The sequence below is a fragment of the Suncus etruscus genome, chromosome 3 (assembly GCF_024139225.1).
Source record: "Suncus etruscus isolate mSunEtr1 chromosome 3, mSunEtr1.pri.cur, whole genome shotgun sequence".
Classification (NCBI taxonomy): Eukaryota; Metazoa; Chordata; class Mammalia; order Eulipotyphla; family Soricidae; genus Suncus; species Suncus etruscus.
In genome coordinates this window covers 97,501,311-97,519,195 of record NC_064850.1, presented here as the reverse complement: position 1 = coordinate 97,519,195, position 17,885 = coordinate 97,501,311, and the positions used below count along the sequence as shown (strand labels likewise).

Sequence of the window (17,885 nt, the reverse complement as noted above, 5' to 3'; positions counted from 1 at the left end):
GTAGTTTCATTATTTAACATGTTCATGATGGTATGATTTTCGGTTACATGTTCAGAAAGTGATAAAGATTATCCTCCCTAGGGCAATATAATATTAAGTTTTAGGTCATTGAAGATCAGAGCTTCTGACTTTTACAACTAGTTGAATATGGGGCTTAACTTCCCAATTTTTTTTGATGCATGGATACTTCTTTGTGTCTATGGGAGAAATCACCTTCTTTCAGATTTCATAACTCAATCAGTATCATGTTAACCCAAATCACCAAGATGTCTTGAGCCCCCAGAGAGCTACCTAGGGCCCCCATGGTTATAAAATGGGACTACATTACAATGGTGAAGCTTAAAGGACCATATGCAGTTCTGGGAATCAAACCTGGATCAGCTAAATGTAAAGCAAGTACATCTTACCTTCTGTACTATGTCACTGGCAAATTTTGTTGCTTTTGACCAATTTAATTGCTTTTGTTATTCATGTTTTTAATAATATCTTTATTTAAGCACATTGATTACAGACATGATTGTAGTTGGGTTTCAGTCAAATAAAGAACACCACCCTTCTCCAGTGCAACATTTCCATCACCAATGTCCCCCTCCCCTGCCTGTATTCGAGACAGGCTTTCTACTTCTCTCACTGAATGACATTGTTATGATAGTTGTCAGTGCAGTTACTTCTCTAACTAAACTCACCATTCTTTGTTGTGAGCTTAATATCATAAGCGAGTCCTTTGGGCCCTCATCTCTATTGTCTTTATACTAGTAATGGCTTTAATTTTACTTAAAATCTATAGATGAGGGCTGGAGTGATAGCATGGAGGTAGGGTGTTTGCCTTTCATGAAGGAGGACAGTGGTTTGAATCCTGGCATTCCATATGTCCCTGTGTCTGCCAGGGGCGATTTCTGAGCATAGTGGCAGGAGTAATCCCTGAGCACTGCCAGGTGTGACCTCAAAAAAACAAAAACAAAAATAAAATAATATAAAATAAAATCTATAGATGAGTGAGACTATTCTGTGTCTATTTCTCTCCCTCTGACTTATTTCACTCAGCATAATAATTCCATGTACGTCCATGTATTGGAAAATTTCATGACTTATTCTCTCATGATGGCTGCATAATATTCTATTGTGTATATGTACCATAGTTTCTTTAGCCATTCATCTGTTTAAGGGTATCTTGGTTGCTTTTTATGGTCTGACTATTGTAAATAGCAGTGCAATTAATATAGATATGAGAAAGGCATTTTTGTATTGTATTTTTGTGTTCCTAGGGTATATATCCCTAGGAGTGGTCTAGCTGGATCATATGGGAGTCTCCAAATTATTTTTTATAAAGGCTTGACTAGATGGCATTCCCACCAGCAGTGAATGAGAGTTCCTTTCTCTCCACATTCCTGCCAGCACTGATTGTTCTTGTTCTTTGTGACGTGTGCCAGTCTCTGTGGCATGAGATGGTATGTTATTCATGCTCACATTAGTTAATTAGTAATTATTTTTAGTTACTTACTTCCTTTGCATAATCACCTCAAGTTCTATCCTTTTTTATCTTATCTAACCTGTCTGAAGCTGTTTGAAAGGCTGCTCTGTTGTAAAGGATATACTTTAAAATGATAGATAGATAGATATACTTTTATATATAATATTTCTTTTTCTCAGTTGGAAAAGGAAAATCAATGTCACTGAACATAGGTACAGGAATCTTAAGGAACAAATGATGGTTGGAGACATATAATAGACTAGGAAAGTAACCTAAAAAACTACAGTTAGACTTTTTAAAAAGTTATGTCACTTAAAGGTAGATTTGCACTGGGAGAACTCCACACACAGGCCAAGAAGAGCTTGTGCTCAGAAGAGCACTGAGAGTTCCAGAGTTCCAGAAATCAAGTTTTCACCTAAAGCAAACTTCTAGACTCAAAGAAATCTACCTGGCAGAAAGCAATTTACTGGCAAAAAGCCAGTGTGAAAATGGAGACACTATGCTATTTCCTAAATGCTAATTGTATCCAACAACAACAAAAAATACAGATAAAAAAAAAAAACAAGAAAAAAATGCCTGAAATCACAAAATAATTTAGTGGCCACAAAAACAGCTCAACGGATTGGAATACATACTTAGGAGGCAGTCAAGGCCTGAACACTCAGCATCACTAAAGCAACACTGAGCATCAGCCTAAGAGTAACTGCTAGGCACTGGGCTTGGTCTGACTCCAAAATTTAAAAGAAATAAAGAAAATAATTTAATAGACATCATTCCTAACAAGCATAGATAACAAATTATCAAAGACTTTACAAAAAGCTATCTACATAGAACTGAACAACAGGTATGGGGCCAGAGAGATAGCATGGAGGTAAGGCATTTGCCTTTCATGCAGAAAGTCATCGGTTCGAATCCCGGTGTCCCATATGGTCCCCCGTGCCTGCCAGGAGCAATTTCTGAGCATGGAGCCAGGAATAACCCCTGAGCACTGCCAGGTGTGACCCAAAAACCACACATACACACAAAAGAACAGGTATGGGAAAAATGTGTGGTATGTTTTGCCAGCTAAGGGTCCTGTCCCTCAGATTTTCATCCTGTGAGTTAAGAATTGCAGCTAGGGGCAAGAGGAGGAAGAGGAAGAAGAGGAAAAGGAAGAGAGGAGGAGGACAGGAGACACTGGGATGGGTCAGGAAAAGGAGGAGGTAAAGTGGAGTTAACAGCAGAAGAAGAGAGGAAAAAAAAGGATTGCAGTTTGGAACTGACACAAAGTATAACGGGTTGGGCACTTGCCTTATTGACCCGAGTTCTATGAACGGTATCCCATATGGACTCTTGAGCATTAATAGGAATAAGCCAGGGCAGCTATTGGGGATTTCTGGGTGTGACACAACTACCCCGCCCCCCAATAAAATAAAAAAAGATTTGCAGCGTTTGCTATGGTTGTTGCCTTATGCCACAATAACAGCTCCAGGAAAGAAACTTACTAACCCCGCATTCTCCTAGGTGGTTCCTTGAGGCCTGCAGCTCTTCCTATACCTTATGCCTCATAGGTTTACTGTCTATCTGCAGAAAACCTCCCAGAACCCCGTTGTCACCCATCTCCCACTTCATCCATTTTCCTGCCACGGATCTGACTGGGCTGGCAGAGAAACCATCTCCTCAAAAACCTGGTTTCAGGGTATTACAGAACATTTTATTCATTATTATTTTGAAATGAAGGTAGCAGGAAGCGTCGGAAAAACAGCCCCGTATCTGCTGGCTGTTTCTCCTTTCTTCTTCTCCCTCTCTGAGCAGGCCCCAGCTCAGCTCACCCAGATCAACATCATCAACAACCACTTGATACCAATATCCAGGAGCCGCTTCTTCCCGCCAGAGGGCAGCCGAGAGAAGCTGTTTTTGAAATTGCTTTTGCTTAAACACTAAAGTTATATAATTCCCAAGCCTGGTTGACCTTACCATTGTGTGTGTTCAAACAGTATGAATTCTGGCAGATTCTTATGTGTATTTGTGTGTGTGTGTGTGTGTGTGTGTGTGTGTGTGTGTGTGTGTGTGTGTGGTGGCGGCTCAGGATCACTGGATCACTTTTGGTGGGCTCAGGGGAACATATAGGAATAGATCAGGGTCAGCCATAGTAAGGCAAGCACCCTCCCTATTGTACTATCGCTCCCATCCCAACTAGCCTGTTTTTAAAAATCAATTTAAAGGACTATTAAAAACAAAATAAATCCGGACTGGAGTGATTGAAGAGCGGTAGGGCATTTTCCTTGCATGGGGCTGACTCAGGACTGACCCGATTTGATCCCTGGCATCCCATATGGTCCCCAGAGCCTGCCAGGAGTGATTTCTAAGCACTAAGTAACCCCTGAGTGCTGCCAGGAGTGGCCCCAAAACCAAAAATAAATTTTCGCTTTTTGGGTCACACCCAAAAAGCCACTCCTGGCTCTACACTCAGAAATCGCCCCTGGCAGGCACGGGGCACCGTATGGGATGCCGGGATATGAACCACCATCCTTCTGCATGGAAGGCAAACGCCTTACCTCCATGCTATCCTGCCGGTCCCTTCTGGCCCTTCTAAATACTCTCCCCTAAACCCCCTCCAGGAATCCGACTACCCCTTCACCACTCAATCCCATCCAGATTTTCCAATTTATTAAAACTCTTCACCCTCAGTTCTTAACCTATTAGGCATCAAGACTGACCTCCTACCCCAAGGAACCAGTACCCAGCACCCGAGCGAAGAGACATCTGCTCAAACCCACACCTCGTCCCTGGCAGGAAAAGACAACCAACACCCCTAACTGACTCATGCTGTGTGACTCTCCCTACCAACTTATCCTATCGTGGACTCTTGCTGGATACCAGACTTAGCCCTAAAAGGACTCCCATTGCAAGAACTTTACACAAGACCCCCGCTCAAATCTTTTACCAATCTCAGGAAGGGCAGGGTGTGCGATGAAAAGGTGCCTGGGAACCCACACCCCACAAGAAAATCTCAAAAGGCAATGGGGAAACATTTACTTCTATCATAAGTATAAGACCTGCATAACACTAGCTCTTTATTTGTTATTTCATTTTACTGCTCAGAGGTTGCACCACATCGTGCTTGCTCCAGGCAGCACTTCAAATCACACAGTTTTGGTTCTAGCTGGTTTGGGGGCGGGGGGACCAGGCCAGAAAGTGCTCAGGACTTACTTTTCGCTTTGTGTTCAGAGCTCAAGGAAGTGTTCATCTATTCTAGAGGGTCAAACCCAGTCAAGTCTAGGTGAGAACCTTACCCACAGTACTCTCTCTGATCCTAATGTTTATCCTTTAATTAAAACTACTTTTTGAAGTTTCACAAGCATTCTAACAGTTAAACCTTGGAAAAAAATATTTGGGCTTTTTGTTTTGTTTTGTTTTGGAGGCCACACCCTGTAGTGCTCAGGGTTTAATCCTGCCTATCTGCTCAGAAATAGCTCCTAGCAGGCACGAGGTACCATATGGGATGCCAGGATTTGAACCAACCACCTTAGGTCCTGGATTGGCTGCTTTAAAGGCAAGCACTGCTGTGCTATTTCTCCGGCCCTATTGGGATTTAATTTTAATTTTCCACTCTTAGTAGTAAGACTAAGAACCCTTCTGATTCTTTCCCAGACTACTCTTTGCCAGGTTTACATGAACAGAAACTACCCTGAAAAGGATAGTTTAGTGGCCTAAATGTGGGAATTGAGGGTAAGAAATAACACAGGAAGCTCAAAGTAACAGATATGAGACTTTTTTTTCTATGATGCAGCTTCCCACTGATTCCCAAGATGTGTTGGAATGGAAGGAGTGAGGGAATTCAAAACACTTCCAGGCTGGAAAATACAGGGTGCTTGCATGTGATCTAAGGGATTCATTTCCAAGAACTTATATATTTGCTCTTAGACAAATGGTGGTTCATCACAGACTCTAGAAAAGTCTATCTATCTATCTATCTATCTATCTATCTATCTATCTATCTATCTATCTATCTATCTATCTGTCTGTCTGTCTGTCTGTCTGTCTGTCTGTCTGTCTGTCTGTCTGTCTATCTTAAATTGTTTGGAAATCAAGAGATATTTGTTCTTAGCCAAATGGTGATTCATCACAGATACTAAAAAGGTTATCTATCTGTCTATCTATCTCAGATTAAGCTGTTTGCAAGTCAAGAAATATTTTCTACCTATTAAATAGAAGTTATTTCAACTAATTCCAGGCAACAGAAAACTGCTAACAGTAAACCTAGGGTGGAAATTATGAATCTAGTTCTTTTATATATATATATATATATATATATATATATATATATATATATATATATATAATTTAAACACCTTGATTACATTCATGATTGTGTTTGGGTTTCAGTCATGTAAAGAACACCACCCATCACCAGTGCAACGTTCCCATCACCAATGTCCCAAATCTCCCTCCTCCCCACCCGACCCCCGCCTGTACTCTAGACAGGCTTTCCATTTCCCTCATATATTCTCATTATTAGGACAGTTATGAATCTAGTTCTTTTTTTTTATTTTTGGACCACACTCGTTTGACGCTCAGGGGTTACTCCTGGCTATGCGCTCAGAAATCGCTCCTGGCTTGGGGGGACCATATGGGACATCGTCCTAGCTAGCGCTTGCAAGGCAGACACCTTACCTCTAAAGCCACCTTCCCGGCCTCATGAATCTAGTTCTTACTTCAGTGGTTAACGAAGGAAGATGCCTTTCTTTGTAGAACAAAGTGGCAGTAAAAGGATTAAATGAGGAATAAAGGTGTAAAGAAGTAAATATTCTGTTAGCCTGAGGCTCTTCCCGATTTCTTGTATTTGGAGGCGGAGTCTCCAAATCCATGCTATTTTCTAGGCATGGCCACAACTAGAAGACCCACCCAGTGACATATAAATAGCTTGGTTAGATCAGAGGTCACACATTGGTACAAGGTCTCCATCAGAGAGCACCTGAGGATATCTGCTGTAGATCAGCTCCAGAAAAAATTCAGAAACCTTTGAACTGGCCCTCCAGGTAAGCAGGGAAATGACTTAATATGGGTTCTGAGGAGACAGGAACACTGAAGAACATATTGAAGAGTTCCAGACAACTTGGGGCCATGAGGTCTGGGAAGATACTAGCATTCATTTCAAAGTTACCTATAGGGCAATTTATTTGAGAAGATGGAGACAGATTCTTTAAAGGAAGCAATAATTGGTGTTTAAAGAGGCAGCACAAGCCTAATTGTGAATATTTTTTACTTATTTATTATTATTATTATTATTATTATTATATTATTTTAGTTTTTGGGTCATACCCGGCAGCGCTCAGGAGTTACTCCTGGCTCTACGCTCAGAAATCGCTCCTGAAAGGTTCGGGGGACCATATGGGATGCTGGGATTTGAACCACCGTCCTCTGCATGAGAGGCAAATACCTTACCTCCATGCTATCTCTCCAGCCCCCAATTGTGAATATTTCTTAGTATTAAATATAAATCTGCCTTGCTTGGGCTTCAAACTGAATTTATGATGGGGGTGAAAGATGTTTCAAGTTGGAACCAGGAGAGAAAAGAATTTGGATCATAAGGGTTTAGAGCATTTGGTGACAAACTGTAGAAAAAGGGTAGACTTGAAAATGTTAGAGTTTTGACAAGGGAATAGAGAGTTGGAGCAACAGTAAAATGTTGACCTTCCATTACAGAACTCATTAAAAAACAGTGCAGAGAAGATGGGAGAACTGGCCTGGAGTTGACTTAAGGATAGAGCTGGAAGGTGGTGAGTTACTTTGTTGGCTGGGCACATTATGTTTATACATCAATACTATAACTTCCATAATATAAATACCATTGTAATCCTGTTACCTACTTTTTGTTTTGTTTTGTTTTGGGGCCACACCTAGAGGCGCTCAGGGGTTACTCCTGGTTCTGCAATCAGAAATTGCTCCTGGAAGTCTCTAAAGATTATGTGGATTTCTGGGGATCTTACTCAGGACAGCTGCATGCAAGGTAACGACCTTGCCTGCTGTGCTATCACTTCGACCCCTAAAAGATTGCATTGAGTAACTATTTTTGTTTTGCCACACCCAGCAGTACTCAAAGTTTACTGTTGGCTCTTTATTCAGAAATTATTCTTGGTAGTTTTGAGGGACCATATGGGATGCTGGGGATCAAATCTAGGTTGGCAGCATGCAAGGCAAATCCCCTACCCTTTCTGGTCTCTATTACCTAAACGTTTTTTAAAGAAAATTTTATTTAGTTAAAGAACCATGATTTATAAAGTGATTGATAGTTGAGCTTAGGCATTTAATATTTCAGCACTATCCCACCACCAGTGTCAGCTCCCATATGCAAGGCTTACTCACTGTTCCTTACTGTAATGTTATTTATTTAACTAAAACAGATTATAATTGAATCACCATGAAATACACAATTACAATATTTTTCATGACTGAGTTTAAGTCATATTATGTTCCTACCCCTATGGGCAAACTTTCTATACCTGCTGTTATTTTTAGAGGGGTCCCTTGTAAGTAAAATATTGATCTGCTCTTGAGGCTTTTAGGACTGTATCTTTATCTTTGACTTGTCTGTGTGTGTGTGTGTGTGTGTGTGTGTGTGTGTGTTTAATTTCCTTGGTTTGGGGGCCACATCTGTTGGTACTCAGAGATTATTTCTGACTCTACTCACAGAAAGTACTATTGGCAGGCTCATGGGATGCCAGGGATAGAATCTGGGTAGACCACATGCAAGGCAAATGCCCTACCTGTTGTGCTATCATTTCAGCCCCCTGACTTATGCTTTACTTGGCATATGTTTTGATATTTTTCTGTTTGAATTTATTCTGTTTCGAACTTCTTCTGTTTGTTTGTTTTGTTTTTGGGCCACACCCGGTGATACACAGGGGTTACTCCTGGCTCTGTGCTCAGAAATCGCTCCTGGCTTGGGGGACCATATGGGACACCAGTGGATGGAACCATGGTCTGTCCTAGGCTAGCACAGGCAAGGCAAGATGCCTTACCGCTTGCAGCACCGCTCCGGCCCCACTGTTTGAAAATTTTAAAGCTTCTTGGATCTGAGTGTATGAGTCAAGCCTTAGACTAAAGAGTTTATCTGCTTAATTGCTCTCTCCACAGCATCTCCTTAATTAACTTTGAGATCCTTTACTCTGAATGCTATTTCCCTTCATCCTAAACCATAAATCTCTGGCATTTTTTCATTAAAAAATATTTCTTTAGGGGCCGGGTAGGTGGCGCTGGAGGTAAGGTGTCTGCCTTGCAAGCGCTAGCCAAGGAAGGACCGCGGTTCGATCCCCCGGCGTCCCATATGGTCCCCCCCAAGCCAGGGGCGATTTCTGAGCACATAGCCAGGAGTAACCCCTGAGCGTCAAACGGGTGTGGCCCAAAAACCAAAAAAAAAATTTCTTTATTTTATTTTCTTGTTCCCCTTTTTTTAAAATGTTCTATTTGACATTTAATCAGGGACAGAACATGTGCATGTTAGTCAGATGTGAATGGGAAGGAGATCACAGTAGTAATTTAGCTTTCTGCTTCTCTGTCTTAGGGCTAGGTGAGTGACTCTGTCTGGCTCTGTCTCTCTCTGTCTCTTAACACTTAATGACAGATGTCAGTCTGCTATGTCATCTGTAGGCTTCCCTGCCCTTCTCTCTAGATGGAGGTTCAGGACTACTTATGGCAATGACATGATGATGTGGCTCTGTTCTCCTGATTGACCTGAGGGAACACTCAGCTCCTTCTGAGGGCACAAGACTCTATTAGTAGTGATGATAGAAGCAGATATGTTCCTAGCTCTAATAGTTTCAATAGAAAACATTGAAATTATGTGGAAAAGTTATACAGTAAACCTCATAATTCTGTCCACAAAAAATATTGTCTCAACTTTATTTCTTCCTTTAACATCAAGAAGCAAATTCCACAACACAATTCTATATAGTGATAGTCTATTCTAATATTTAAAACATGGACACATAACATCATAAATTAAAATACTATTAATAGGGGCCAGAGCAGTGTCACAAGTGGTAGGGCATTTATTTACCTTGCAAGCACTGACCTAGGATGGACCGCAGTTCTATCCCCAAGCATCCCATATGATCTCCCAAGCCAGAAGCAATTTCTGAGCACATAGCCAAGGGTAACCCCTGAGCATCACAGGGTGTGGCTCCCAAACAAAAAAAAATAGTATTAATAATAAGATAATAAATTACATTTGTTTATTAATTTGTGCCAGAAATAATATATAGAGTCAAGAAATTTTATGTCTTTTCTTTTTTTTGGGTCACACCTGGCAGTGCTTAGAGGTTACTCCTGGCTCTTTGCTCAGAAATCGCCCCTGGCAGGCACACGGGATCATATGGGATGCCGGGATTCAAACCACCGTCCTTCTGGATGTAAGGCAAATGCCCTATATCCATGCTATCGCTATCTCTCTGGCCCCAATTTTATGTCTTTTTTTATGCATGCCATTTGTAACATGTTTCCTTTGACAGTTGTTTTTTGTTTTTTTTTGTTTTTGTTTTTGTTTTTTTTTGGTTTTTTGTTTTTGGGCCACACCCAGCGGTGCTCAGGGGTTACTCCTGGCTGTCTGCTCAGAAATAGCTCCTGGCAGGCACGGGGGACCATATGGGACACTGGGATTCGAACCAACCACCTTTGGTCCTGGATCGGCTGCTTGCAAGGCAAACACCGCTGTGCTATCTCTCCGGGCCCGACAGTTTTTTTTTTTTTTTTATGAAGTAACTTGGATATGCTCTACTTGACGTAGATCATTACTCGTTGATCTTGTTTGGTGCCAAAGAAAACCAAATGATTGAGATGATTTGAGTAAAGGGGACCCAGAGATTAACTAGATTCACTTTCACTTCATAGATGCTTCAGGATCTGAAGAGAAAAAACCAGAAACAAGTTTTTGAGGTTGGAGCTTTCTGGGAACCTGGAAAGACTTCACATTTCCTTGAAGAGTGACTCCTAAGAAGAAATTTTCTTCTTTTCTCAGAGTGATTGGAGACCAAAACTTCGTGAAAGGAATTTTCTGAGCTAGCCCTATTCTAAACCAATGGCCTTTCCAGCTTCCCTGGCTGAGATCCAAGCAGAGGCCAGCTGCCCTCTCTGTCTGGATTACCTGAAAGACCCAGTCACCCTTGACTGTGGGCACAACTTCTGCAGCTCCTGCATCCACCAGCGCTGGGAAGATTTACAGTGTATGATGCCATGTCCTATCTGCTTCCATGAATGCTCTGGTAAGAATTTCAAGAGGAATTCCCAGTTATGTCACATTACTGATATCATTAAGCATCTTCCCATAGAAAACAATAAAAGGAAACGGCAGGAAAAGAAACTTCTGTGTGAGAATCACAATGAGGTCCTAGACATATTCTGTGAGGAGGACTTAGAGCTCTTGTGCCCTCGGTGTGCCTCCTCTGACCACCAGGATCACCACCTGATCTGCATTAAGGAAGCTGCGCTGAGTCAAAGAAAGAAGCTGAAAAGGTGCTTGGAAGGTCTGAGTCAACGGCTCGATGATGCTAAGAAGGGGTGTGAAAATCAACTTACAAAATGCTTGGAAGGGAGGTGGAAGATAGAAGATTGGAAAGAACAATTACACCCTGAATTTGAGCTATTTAACATTTACTTAAAACAAGAGCACATTTTAATTCAAATCAGATTACTTGATGCAGAGAAAAATATGGAACAAAAACTAATTCAAAACAAGAGTCAAATTTTTAACCATATGAACACACTTAAAAAACTTTTAAGTAAAATAATGAAATGTTTGCAGTCTGACCATTATTTACTAGAAAATTTTAAGGACATTCAAAGTCGATATGAAAACCAACCATCCCTCATGGTCTTTACATATGAATTCGAGACAAACAGCAACACTATTCTTCCACATTATTTTGGTCTGCACAAAATGATCAGAACGTTCCAGGAAAATTTAACACTAGATCCTCAAACTGCCCATCCAAATCTTATTATCTCAGAAGACAGAAAAAGTGTGACAATTAATACAAGTCTACCACTCTTCCTTGACGATCCCCGGATAATGATTCCTTACCCAGCTGTGCTCTGCCATGAGGACTTTGGTAGCGGCAGACATTTTTGGCAGATAGAAATAAAAGGCAGAGGTGAATGTTCGGTAGGAATGTGTACAAAATCCTTCATAGATAAACAATCACCAGTCTCTGAAGATGTCTTCTGGCAACTTGATCTAACTTTGAAACTCAGTGATACCCATGAACAAACAGAACAAGTTGAGAGAATTGGTATTTTTCTAGATTATGAGTTGGGAGAACTTTCTTTTTATAATTTAAAGTGCAGGTCATATATGCATAGGATTACTGGTACACTCACAGAGAAAGTAATGCCATTTTTTGCTATTGGACCTTTTTCAAAGTCTCTTACAATTCGTATGGTTACAGAACAATGATGTGCCAATTAGAGAGGCTTGGTATGGTCTTTTTTTCCACTGTTGTTAAAAGAAACACTGAATAAAACTTTTATTTTGTGACTCAATTACTGAAAGTCTCCTTTTTTCTTTCCCTTTAGACTCTACATAAAAAGATAAAAAACCTGATAAGGTAGCCCTATATATCAAGGGAGATAGACCCTCAAAGCAAACATGCCCCTAGTTATACTGGAATTTTCACCCTACACCATTCAACAGCACAAAAACACCTTAACTATCCTCTTTTTTTTTTTTTCCAAAACTCAGGGTTTTTTTTATTCCCACTTTTCTTTTTCTATTACAGAAAATAAAGCCTTATTCTGTAATACAACTTTTCACAGCCTCATGTTTGCAGCTTATTATTTGACCATAGTTATTACTGTTTCCAAAAATGTCTAGGCATGTTCAACTGTGCTGCTGTGCTGTTTTGTTTGCATTTGCTGACTTGTGTCAATTCTGAGGATTTTTCAGGCTATTAAGTTGTTCTCTCTACCTAGTTATTTGTTAGTTTTGTTTTTGAGACATGCCTCAAAAACAGTGCTCAGGAGTTATGCCTGGGTTTGTGCTGAGGGATATTTTTTTGGCATAGCTTGAGAAACATATGGGTCGTCAAGGATTAAACCCAAGTTGTCTATGTATAAGGAAAATTCTATATCCATTATACTATTTCTCCAGTTCATGGGAGTTTTCCTAAAGTTTTCACTGCACAGAATGGTAGAACTCTGGCCTCATGGATACCCAAAGTATTTTCCATCAAATATATACTAGATGATTTTTTCAGATGATTAATCATATCTTAGTGATAAATTTCAGAATCTAAGAATATAAGATTTGTACATCCTTCATCACCTTTGGAATTCCAGATAATGTTGATAGATACTGAGAATTCACATAGTAATTTTTTTAATAATAAACAGGCATCAATAAAAAGGTTTCCTGATTAAAGATGCAAGTGTATTAAAAATAGTTGGGTTTTTTTTGGCTATTGAGTTATGCTTAATGGTATTCAGAGGTTCTGGCAGTGCTTGAGGATCACATGGTATGCCAGGGATTAAAACCAGGTGGGCCAACATGCAAGGCAAGCTTCCTACCCACTCACTATACTATATATCCAGGCCCTCAAATAATGACTTTCTTAACAAGTCTAGTTCAAGTAAATAAAATGATATATTCATTCAGTAATTAGACATGTAGGGTGAATAGTAAGAAAGCAAGAATCCTTTTCACAAGAGACTAGTGACAACTATGATTGCTTATGTACCCCACTGACCCCTCTGCTCCATACAAAGGTGTTCTGATGAAGCTCAGAAGCATAATATCCTTCTGTAGTTGCAGGCAGTATGTCTTACTTACCTTTTTATAACTGAATACTTGCACCTATCTACATATACAGTTGTAAACCAGTGCTTTGAAGAATACCAAGCAAACCATCTCAGTCCTATCTTTTTTTTTTCGGGGGGGGGGGGCACACCCGGCAGTGCTCAGGGGTTACTCCTGGCTGTCTGCTCAGAAATAGCTCCTGGCAGGCACGGGGGACCATATGGGACACCGGGATTTGAACCAACCACCTTTGGTCCTGGATCGGCTGCTTGCAAGGCAAACGCCGCTGTGCTATCTCTCCGGGCCCCTCAGTCCTATCTTGATGAAAGAATCCAACTGCCCCCTTCAACTCGACTTCTGCACTTGGGCCACAAGAATTAAGCAACTAATTTTCTTTCCTTGTTGCCTAAACTTATTTTAATATCCTCTGCAGAATTTCTTCAAATTACAAACCTCTTCCCCCAACATATATATGTGATGCCATCTATATAAAAACGTTAATATTTTGAAGAAATTTTGTTTAATCCTATGTTTTGTGGTGGCAACAATTATTATAATATTTTATAATTTTAACTAAATTCTAGAAATATTCTAATCTCAGGTAGCACAAGGTATGGATTTTATTAATTTGTACTACCATAAAACAAGTTTTGTCATTCTATTCTATAATTACCTGTAGTATTGCTTTTATAAATTCTCAATTTTTAGAGAATTATAGTAATGCAAAATGTTTTTTTAAATTCTAAAATAAAATAAAAATATATTTGTGAGGTTTGGGAAAAGTAATAGTCTTTTCTCCCATACCAAGCACAACTGAGCACTTGGTCTGAAGGGATTCTTTGACTGATAACATATTTTGGGAATGAATATGAATCTTTGATTTAGGTAAAACAGTGGAGCCTTGGCATTGTGCCCAAGAAAAAATTGTGAAATCTTGATTTTTTTTTTGTTAGTTTTGGTTTGGTTTGAGGTCAAACCTAGGGATACTCAGGACTTACTCCCGGGTTTGCACTTAGGAGAACTCGTAAACTCAAGGAATGACAGGGATAAAGCCTAGGCCTGCTCCATTCAAGGCATTTGTCCTACCCACTGTAGAATCACTCTGACCTCCTGAATGATGAGATTTTGAACATTTGTTTTTGTTGCCTAGGCTTTGGTAGAGTACTAACTTGTCTTGTTTCCCTCTAAAGAGAGTTCCTCAGAATGAGGTATAGAATATTGAGAGAACAAGGCATTTTAGAGATACAGTTAACAGTGGGAACTGGCCAAAGATATGAACCCAGAGATCCCACAGAAAGCAGAGGGTAGTGCCACTGTTCCTGACCTCCAAAAATGGGGGTAAAGCTGTGGGGGACTCTGAAAGCCATAGAAACCCCAATCCCTAAAAGTAGAACAGCAAACCTGCAACTGAAACTGCATAGATCAGAGTTGGAGTCACATCATTTGTTATTAAGGATGGGGGGTTTCTAAATGACACTGAACTTGGGATCCCACTTGGCATCAAATTCATGGTCTCATGACTATAAGGTAGGCATTTTATCATGATATATCTATCAAGATATTCTTGAATCTCCCAATTTCTATTTTAGTCTCACCTCTTTCTGTAAGTAGTAAGAAGAAATAATGTATAATTTTCTTGGAAATATCAGCTAAATATCACAGTTCATCATTTATAAGTTCTGATTCTGTAATTATTCAGTTGTATTTTCTTGTATTACTTTTTTTAAACTACCTCTTTCCATATAAAATAATAGCTTTATAGTATTCTTATAAATTCTCATAATTAAGCTCCCTTTTTAGCTGTTATGCTTTTACCAATAGGCAGGATATGTATTAAAACTAAAATTTTGTGGTAGGCTTCCAAGTTAGAGGACTAATTTTATTATTTATAATAGCTGTAGAATAAAAAATACATAGGGAAAGAAGAGAAAGCCTAAAGAAGTTAATTTAGAAGGCAGTTAGTTATCTTTACATTGGTTGAATCTTCCCAGCAGGTGATTGAAAAAATTTACATAATTCACTTCTCTTCATATTAAACTCAAAATAATTTACACTGGATTATTATAGTTCAATTAAAAGTGTTTTTAGTAATTTTGAAAGTCTGTTAGTGACTAGATCTCTTGAGAGCTTTTGTTTGTTTGGTTTGTTTTTTGTTTGTTTATTTGTTTGTTGCTGGGTCATATCTGGAGGGGTTCAGGGGTTACTCCTGACTCTGTGCTCAGAAATCACTTCTGGCAGGCTCAGGCGAGGATATGTGATGCCAGGGATAGAACCTGAATTTGTCTTGGATCGGCTGCATGCAAGGTAAACATCCTACTGCTGTACTATCTCTCCGGCACTCTTGAGAGCATGGATTATTTTATTATTGTTAGCATTTTTTTTTCATTAAATGTAGTGGCCTTAAAGGAATGAGTTAAGACCAGATCTCTTTTGTCTGTCTGCAATTATCCTTTGCATCATTTTTATTGTTGTTTTTGTTTTTGTGTTGTGTTTTTTAATCCAGAACTGGTGATGTGCAGGGGTTACTTCTGGTTATGCACTCAGAAATCACTCCTGGGTTGGAGGACTATATGGGACATAGGGGAATTTGAACCATGGTTTTTCCTAGGCTAGCAGATGCAAGGCAGACGTCTTACCACTTTGCCACCACTCCAGCCCTTAGCCTTTATATCTTAACAGTGTTCGATTGTCCTTTCAGGCAGCCTAAAGAATTGTGAAAGGGTAACTTTCCAACTAGATCAAATATCATCACAAGCCTCTACCCTATTTCTAACTCCCTGCCATTTTCAGAAACTCCATACGTGGGAATCATCATCTCGAACTGAAACTTCTAGAATAGGCCCCAAATTATGGATATCCCCATTGTAGCAAGGAACGCAACATCATTTCTGTAATAGGTTTAAGTTGCAGAGTTGGGCTATTTATGTCAGAGGTTGTTGGAGGTGCTATTGGCTACTATAATTCATGCAGAAAGGGAAATCTGAACTCTTCCAAACCCCTTTCTGACAATGCTTCCACCAGGACTGGACTACTTGGGAAGAGGAAAGTAGGGGCAGCCATCGATTTCCTTTGGAGCATTGTCATGGGGCAGGTCATTTCCTGCTGAGATGTGGAACTGCTGGGTTTTGAGTGGTAGATGGTAGGTGGGGCTCTGCCAAAAATACTTCCAAAGGGAAGGCCTAGAGTTGTATCCCTGTAGCCCAGTCTCACTTGCAAGGATTTAGATGCTCCTATTATTTGATTTCAATTGCTTAGAGACTGGATTGACATTGGGCTGTTGTGGATCATACAGAAAGCAGAATTTGCACTTTCTTTTGAGAATTCACAGAGGTAATGCCCCAAGAATTGGCCTACGATGGAAGTATGAGAGGACATTCTTTTATTTTCGAGCTTGGTGGAACAGCTGGGAAGTTTTTTAGTTGGGAATATGATAGTGTTACTTGGTGCTGATAGCTTTTCAGGCAGAGACAAGGGTCAGCATTGGGGAAATTATGTCTAATCATCTTTTTAAAAAAAGACATATGAATCAGGCAGTTTTTGTAACAACAAATAGACAGTCCTTTATACCCTGTGGTCACCTACAATTATAGGACCACAAAGGCAACACCAGGGAGCTGCCGAGTGTGACCTCCTCCCACCAAAACAATCAAAATATAGAATCATTAACATTTGCTTATCTTATAAAAAGAAATTCAACTTTATTCATAGTGAAGTGGATGCTGAACCTCTTTTTTTTTTGCTGTTGAGAGAACAACAACAGAACCAGGGTCTCCAGATTGCAGACATGTTTCCCAATATGTATCATTCAGCACCTCATATTACCCAAATGGTGTTGATTTCACTGCTGCAAAGAGGAGATCTATAAATGTGTTCCCATAATAAAAGGTACAATGAGGGATGATGATTTCCACGTGTGCAGTGAAAATGATAGGCAGTTAGACATAGAGTAGAAGCTAGTGATGATATTTGTTTGTGTTTTTTTTTTGTTTATTTATTTTTTGATTTTTGTGCCATACCCTATGATGCTCCTGTGGTATGTGTGAACAACAGGGGTTACTCCTGGCTATGTGCTCAGAAATCGCTCCAGGCTTCAGTGACCATTTGGGATGCCTGGGGATCAAACTGCAGTCTGGTTCATCCTAGATCAGCATATGTAAGGCAAACACTCTACTGTGTGCTACCACTCTGGCCACTTGTGATGATACTTGATCTACTTTGGTAGTTGTTTTTTCACAATCCTTGAAGCTGCCTGAAAGCAGGACTACTGACACTGCTAAGATGTAAAGACTGTGCCAGGAGCAATTTCCGAGCATAGAACCAGGAGTAACCACTGAGCGCTGCCGGGTGCGACCCAAAAACCAAAACAAACAAACAAAAACCCCCAAAACTGTAAAGGCTAAGCACCTCAGACAGACAAAAGAGATCTAGTCATTGTAGCTATATTACATTTATTTATAAGTAATCATTTAAACACTCAACTATAGTTTTTGAGATAGATTTGATAAAAATAAAAGCTGCTAAAGCAATAGAATATTTATAAATTATTATCAGGATCTAATGAGATGACCTAACTCTATAAATTACATATATAGGCAGTATAAGACAATTGTTTACATAAACAGGGCTACAACCATTTCTGAATAG

The 17,885-nt window shown here is 39.8% G+C and overlaps 1 protein-coding gene across 1 annotated transcript; it reads left to right on the top strand.

The window, feature by feature from the left end:
• The first annotated feature begins 10,529 nt into the window (after positions 1 to 10,529).
• Positions 10,530 to 11,903, top strand: LOC126004413 (tripartite motif-containing protein 75-like). The gene has a single exon (XM_049770850.1). The coding sequence runs from the start codon at positions 10,530 to 10,532 to the stop codon at positions 11,901 to 11,903; it is 1,374 nt and encodes a 457-aa protein (XP_049626807.1).
• Positions 11,904 to 17,885: the final 5,982 nt, after the last annotated feature.